Genomic DNA, 7,507 nt, shown 5'->3' with positions numbered 1-7,507 from the left:
GGATGAAAAGAAGTGGTAATGGAGGGCAGAGACCCTCCCCTCGCTCTTTCTTTATCCCTATACCACTGGAAAGTTCAATTTACTTGAAGACTCAAGCAACGAATGATTGTGAGAAAAATGAACAAAATCAGCATGATATCCCTTCGTGCATCCACACTACGACACCAATCTACAGGTGGCTCCTTGTATCAGTGGAGAAATGCATGGTGGGAGTGAAAGTGCCTGGGTTAGGCTTCCTAACCTTTACGCCCGAGGTTTCAGAGTCACAAGGGTAGAAATAAAGAGCCCAGGAGGAGACCAGTGGTCGCATTGACTGTGTGTCAAAGGTGGTCCTGCAGCGTCTCCAGAGGTTAGTGGAAAGGGCACTTTTAGAGAACGCTGCAGTGACTGTCACCATCGTCGTCATCGAGTAACAACTGAACAGCGAAGTAGCACCTAACTTCTTGTAACATTTCATGAATCAAGCCCAGGGGCCTTGATCGTCGGGGGTGGGGGGTGGGGGGAGGGTTGGCGGACAATGAGAAGCAGTGGTGTGACTGGTCGGAAGGTCAAGGGTGGCAGAGAGATACATAGGCTGCGGGCAGAGGCAGAAGTCTCTTGCCAAACCGTGCTGCCCCAGTTCCTGATTTTCCCCCTCATCTCCATACCGAGTCGATAATCCTTCTCCTCCCTGTCCTTCCTTCTTTGCCTCCCCCGTGCCCCCCGCACGCACACACTACTTCTCCTTTCGATATCCTTTCCTTGGCACAGGGCTCCTTCGGAAGCTCAGCCTTGGCCCCTACCAACCTCCTCCTCCTCCTCTCCGCTTGCTGGAGCACGCCCAACGGACTGGAGCTCCGAAACTCCAGCGGAGCCCAAGCCCGAGTGTCCCCGGACGTGCCAACTTGGGGGCCGGGGCGGAGCCGCGCGCGGCGGCGGCAGGTGTGCGGGGGACCCCGGGGCGCGGCGCCGGAGCGCGGGACGGGCGGGCAGCGGCGGCGCCCAGCCCTCGGGGCGTGGGCGAGCCGGCCGCGTGTGCCCTCGCTGCTTGACGCGGGCACGAGCCAATCAGGGCGAGCCGCCGGGGCCGCCATGTGACGGGCGAGGCGGCCCTTTTCCCCGGCGCGGCCAGAGGGAGGAGAGAACCGGGGCTGGCGGCGAGCCTGCGAGAGCAGCAGCGGCCGCGGAGGAGGCGGCGGCGGCGGCGGCTGCAGGCGGGAGCGGCGGAGCAGGCACCGGCTCGCGGGGGAGCCAGCCGGGCGCCCTACGCGTCGGAGGACCGCGGGAGCCGCGGGAGCCGAGTGGACAAAGCAAGATGGCAGGGATCTTAGCCTGGTTCTGGAACGAGAGGTTCTGGCTCCCGCACAATGTCACCTGGGCAGACCTGAAGAACACCGAGGAAGCCACCTTCCCGCAGGCTGAGGACCTCTATCTCGCCTTCCCGCTGGCTTTCTGCATCTTCATGGTGCGGCTTATCTTCGAGAGGTAGGAGAGGCCGGGGTATCCACCTCCTCGTGCCACACACACACACACGCGTGCACACACACGCGTGCACACACACACACACACACACGCGCGCGCGCGCACACGTCTGCTCCGTGGCGCACGCCCCCGCGATCGATCTGCTCACACCTCCCAACCTTTGTGTTGGGGAAAGGGTCTCTGACCTCTCGGCCCGGCTTGCTTTTGGGGAGACGGAGAGGATCTGGGCTGGCTTCTGATTTCCTCCCGGGCGCCGGGAAGGGGTCGCGGGGCGCTAGGGTCGCCCCCGCGCTCCTCTTGGGCTGGGTTTCCCTCCTCCTAGTGCCCCGGGGCTGGCGAACAAAGGTGAGCAGCGGCGCGGCCGCGGGACCCGCTGCCCTGCGCGGGGCTCGGCCCTCCTCCCCCGGCAGGCGCTGCCAGGTCGGGCTTCCCCGGCGAGGCTCGGCGCCGCCCGCCGGGAACGTTCGGGACGCCCGGCCGGGAGGGAGGAGGAGCCGCACACACTTCCAGTCTCCACTCGCCGGCGGGCACGCGGGACTGGGGGCTGTACTTCGGAGGAATTCGCTGGGGACCCTGGGCTTCTGGCTGCTCCCTGGCTTCCACCCTTGCTCACAGCTGACTCTGAGGCCCTCAGTCCTGGGAAATAAGTGATGACAGCATTCCTGTCGTTAAGGGCTTCTTTAGAAGGGGTAGAACAGGACGGGTGCAGAGCACCTCAAAGGGTCAAATGAAATTGATAGCTGTGCCCCATGACTAATCATAAGCTTCTTTCTCTCTCTCTTTTTTTCTTTTTTGCGAACTCGAGCACAATTTAAAAAAATTGAAAGAATTGTCATCTAATTGTTGGTATGATCATCTCTGGATTGGGTTGAATCTCGCCTGTGTCACCCACGAACTTGGGGTACTCTAATTGAATCAGTCTTAAGTCACTGAACCGATTTTTTCACCTCCTAAGCCTTCTCAGCATGCTAGCGAGACAAACCCTGCAGCACGCACTTCTTTTTCTTAACTGAAGAAATCGCCTCCTGACCCCACTCGGTAGTGAAGACTGAATTTCTTAGATCACAGATTTCCATTTTTACATCAACTGTCTCCCGGGAGGGAGCAGCCTCCGGACTCACCTTGGTTGGTTGGTAGGCTGTTGCTGTGACCGTGTGTTTCTGTTTGCCTAAAACCTTCATTGAGAATGCACCTTTTGTCTCATGGACTACTGGAAATAGCAACAAAGCATCATGTGAACAAAAAAAGTATTATTTGTTTTAAGTAAGGTGTATTCTTTTTCCCCAATGGGCAATATTATTGCTTGAGAACTAAGACAGCTGTTCCCATGCTGAAACTGACTTACACAAAAGGACAGAACTATTTTTAAATGGAATCCAGCACAAGCATATAATTGATTCTATCCAGTGCTGAGACTTACTGTGAAAAAGTGGGTGTGTTTGCAGGTTTAGAGCAAATAGTTACTTACAGAAAATAGGAACACATGCCTAACCTTGCCTTTTCTGCAAAGACTGGCAGACTCTCAGAAATAATAGCAGGTTACTCTGTGTTGGCACATTGTAGGGCTCCACACACAATTACTGAATGACACCTGATAAATTTTGTCTCGTAAAGTCTGTCTGCATTCACGTTTGGATAGATAATAACATTAAAGATCTTATCTAGTCATATATTTTAAAGAACAAAAGCAAGGCAGCTGATAAGCCATTTACAAAGTGCCATAATTTCCCCACATCTTCCTCCAGGCAGAAGCCAGGTTGTTCACTAGGTTGGAAGAAAATAGTAAGAATGAAGACCTTTCTGTTATCTATAGGCTTTCTTTGTCTTTAAGAGAAAAATAAAAGGCAACACAGCTGTAATGCCTGAAGACTGGAAGTTCAATTTTATTTTTCCAGAACATTGCTTTCCTCCTTAACATAATTCTAATATTAGACTTAGAGTTCACGCAGAAGGGGTCGGCAGCTTTCCACTGTCAATCATAGCAAATATCCTCACATGGAAGATTCAGCTGGTCAGGTTTCTGCAGGCCAGCAATATGAGTAGAAGTGGTTTAATAGGCTGTATGGAAAGTGAAAGTTTGTCACTAATGCTAAAAATCATAATCTGCTATGGTACATAAGCAACTGGATACTACTGACTTTGGAAGGGTAGTTTACTTCCGCCTGTGCTAGTGACAGATATGTCTTTAAACATTCAGGCATTCTATTCTTTGGGAATCAGAGTTAGAAATTCCACGTTGATGATCTTTTCAAACCTAAACCACACACTCTGATATCCAACCTGTGGCCCTTATCTTGGAAGTGTCTGCCAAGAGCCTCAGTCAGTATAGCTGAGCCAGGCCACATTGTTGTCAAGGATACAGCTCACTCTGAACAGCCCTTTAAGCATGTTATGCCAAAATCCTTTTTCTTTTGCAGTATTCTGTAAAGGCTAGCATTGAAGAATCCCTTTGTAAAAATGAAATGCCTTTGTTACAGGAACAATTCCCTCAAGATTCTATGCTTTGATTGGCACTGATTTCAAAATTGAGAACATATTTAGAAATGCTTGACTCCTCAAGATCTTTATTTTCCACCAAATGAGGTCATTGGTGTAGTTCTAGTTGAGGCAAAAATTATGAATTGGAGAGTGTCTGCTCCTTACTCTTGCACATTCCTGTCTGAAATGATAAACATGAATGAGCTGACTGACTTGGGATTTGCCAGTTAACAGCCTTGTCTTTTTGTTTCCCCTCTTGTTGTCGGGATGTTGACAGTGGAAGCGACAGTGGCTAAAGCATGCCACTTTGCAGCAGCATATGGACAGCAATATGGAGGCCCAGCGTGGCTGGCTGAAAAAACGGAACAGTCTAGGATCACTGACTTTTGGCAGGGTCTGTGAAGAGCCCTTATCTTGGTGGGTTTTATCAGAATGTCTATACTGCAGAGAGAGAGAGAGAGAGAGAGAGAGAGAGAGAGAGAGAGAGAGAGAGAGAGAGAGAGGGAGGGAGAGAAAGAGAGAAAGAGAGAGAATGGGCACACCAGGGCTTCCAGCCACTGCAAACGAACTCAAGAGATGAAATAGGCTGCTGTAGATACCACTTGACTGACAAAGTAAAACTATGTAGGAAACAAAAACCCTTATAACTTCTTTTAGAGTGACCATTGTATACTGTTATGTTGTTGACTTGATGACAGAAAACAAAATGTTACTTAAAAATGTAAAACTTAGTGTTTGTTCAGGCTCTGTAAACCATTTTGGAAATTATAATAACTGCTTCTTTCAGCTTCACTTTTTAAAAATATTTTATTTTTGTTTATTTATTTGGGAGAGAGAGAGAGATACAGAAATAGGCAGGCAGAGAGAAAGAGAGAGAATGGGCGCACCAGGGCCTCCAGCCCTGTAAATGAACTCGACGCGTGCACCCCCTTGTGCATCTGGCTAACGTGGGTCCTGGGGAATCGAACCAAGGTCCTCTGGCTTTGCAGGCAGGTGCCTTAACCACTAAGCCATCTCTCCAGCCCTCAGCTTCACTTTTTTTAAATATATTTTTTAAAAATTATTTATTCATTTATTTGAGAGCAACAGACACAGAGAAAAAGACAGATAGAGGGAGAGAGAGAGAATGGGCGCGCCAGGGCTTCCAGCCTCTGCAAACGAACTCCAGACACGTGCGCCCCCTTGTGCATCTGGCTAACGTGGGACCTGGGGAACTGAGCCTCGAACCGGGGTCCTTAGGCTTCACAGGCAAGCACTTAACCACTAAGCCATCTCTCCAGCCCTCAGCTTCACTTTTTAAAACTGTATTTTGCTATGTCTCTCATAATTGTGGAATTGAAGTTATACTGGACTCCTGTTTGGAAATAAGGCTTTTTGGTATAGACTTATAAAAGGTAACTTCAATGTATACTTTGTGGATTTAGGGACGAGGCAGAAAATATTGACTGAGAATCAGAGCACTCACATTTTATTCAAAACATACTTTGTGCTTGGGCAGCCTAACTTTTCTTTATTTCTCAGAAGGAAATGGCTGGCCATTGTAATCTAAGTATTCTTTCTCCTATAAAAGTTAATTTTTTGTTTCATATTGTATAACAATTTTCTGTCTAAATAACTGTATGTATACCAAGGAATTATAAATATTTGTGGCACAACCTGATGCTATATGTATATAATATGTAATGATTAAATGAATTAACGTATTTATAACAGAGTAATTATTTTTTTGAGGTAGGATCTTACTTTAGCTCAGGCTGACCTGGAAGTCACTAAGCAGTCTCAGGGTGGCCTCGAACTCATAGTGATTCTCCTACCTCTGCCTCCCGAGTGCTGGGATTAAAGGCGTGCACCACCACGCCTGGCAAGTAATTATTTTTTTGATGTGAACATTTGACAGCTGATCTTAGGGGTTTTAAAGTATACTATATAGTAGTATTAACCATATCATCCTGTTGTGTAATATGTACCAAAGATATTCCTCCTCTCTAACTGAAACTTGCACATATTAACAACCATCTCCTTTCTCTTCATCTTACAGCCTCTGGTAACCACCATTCTATCCTTGAGAATGCTTATGGTAGAATACAGAATGCATATGAGAACATGCAGTATTTATCTTCTGAAGGCCTGGTTTATTTCACTTCATTCAAGTTTCATCCATGTTGTTGAAATGCACAAATTTCATTTTATGAAGTTGAGAAGTGTTTCATGGTGTACATTTCTGTATTTCATTTTTAACTTTTTTGTTTATTTTTATTTATTTGAGAGCAAGAGAGAGAGAGAGAGAGAGAGAGAGAGAGAGAGAGAGAGAGAGAGAGAGAGAATGGGCACACCAGGGCTTCCAGCCACTGCAAACGAACTCAAGATGTGTGCTCTCCCTTGTGCATCTGGCTTATGTGGGTCCTGGGAAATCAAGCCTCAAACTGGGGTCCTTAGACTTCACAGGCAAGTGCTTAACCACTAAGCCATCTCTCCAGCCCCAGTTTCTCTATTTATCCATTCACTTGTTGCTGAACACTGCTGGAATAATTTTGCTGTTACCAATCATGCTGCAATGATGATTGGGATGTACATAGTTCACTGATTTCATGTCCTCTGGATATGAAACATAGGAGTGGGAAGTTGTTCTGTTGTGGAGCATGGGCAGAATTCAATGTTGCTTTCCTCTCCAAATCTATGATTCCTATGAGTCCTCTATGTCTGAAACATGGTAATTACTATCCCGTGAGACTTTGAAGAAGGCTCTCATGTTTTGGCAAGCAGAAGTAAATCTTCTCAGAATTAAGAGACTTTCTCTTTCTCATAGAAATATCCTAGTTAATAGTTTGGGTTTTTTAAACAGTACTTTTAAATGTGTTTTGAGACAAAAGAATCATGTGGACTTTGTTTTTTATCACTTGTGCTCCAAAAAGCTACAATCTTTCTGACTAACCAAGAAAGAGGATTCTATAGAGAAAATAGTGGCTTGCTCTATTTAGGCCTCTTTTTGTTAAAACCCAGAGTCAAGCTGGCACCTGCCTGACTGGGTAAAACAGGAGTAGCTAACTTCTGACCGGAGATTCTCTAAGTGCCAGTCTACATGGGGATTGTCATTCTTCATGAGCACTAGTCAGTCTGCTGTTCCCAAGCCTTCAAGACACAGCGTTGTTTTAGTGTTTTTTTTTTTTTTAAATGAGAGAGAGGGTGGGGAAGAGAGAGAATTGGCACTCCAGGGCCTCCAGCGATGCAGTTGAACTCCAGATGTATGTGTCCCTCCCCCCCCCCCCCGTGAGCACATGCAACACTGCATGCTCAAACACTGTGCATCTGGCTTATGGGGGACCTGGAGGGTTGAACATGTCCTTATGCTTTGCAGGCGAGCTCCTTAACTGCTAGACCATCTCTCCAGCCTCTTACTTTAGTTTGCACAAAGGAATGTGCCAGTGCCTTGGGTAAGGCCCTATGGGGCAGTTGAGTGAATAGGAAAGGAAAAAAGGGAGGACGGGGAAGGGATATGTTAGGGGAAATGAGTGAGTATATGACCACCATGAAAAAGTGGGATATCAGATGAAACCTATTTCTGAAGGAT

General features: G+C 47.5%; 1 protein-coding gene across 3 annotated transcripts in view; it reads left to right on the top strand.

The window, feature by feature from the left end:
• The first annotated feature begins 1,210 nt into the window (after nt 1–1,210).
• The window catches only part of Cers6 (ceramide synthase 6), a 305,834-nt gene continuing 299,537 nt past the window's right edge, over nt 1,211–7,507 (top strand). For 2 of the 3 annotated variants that reach the window (XM_004651925.2, XM_004651924.2), the window contains exon 1: nt 1,211–1,464. In XM_004651925.2, coding sequence (XP_004651982.1) covers nt 1,295–1,464 — 170 coding nt within the window. In that variant the 5' untranslated portion in view covers nt 1,211–1,294. Of the gene's footprint in view, nt 1,465–1,664; nt 1,807–7,507 lie in introns of those variants that run through there. The other variant, XM_045147270.1, reaches the window with a different exon arrangement.

The sequence above is a fragment of the Jaculus jaculus genome, chromosome 4, assembly GCF_020740685.1.
Source record: "Jaculus jaculus isolate mJacJac1 chromosome 4, mJacJac1.mat.Y.cur, whole genome shotgun sequence".
Taxonomy (NCBI): domain Eukaryota; kingdom Metazoa; phylum Chordata; class Mammalia; order Rodentia; family Dipodidae; genus Jaculus; species Jaculus jaculus.
This window is presented reverse-complemented; position numbering and strand designations above follow the sequence as displayed.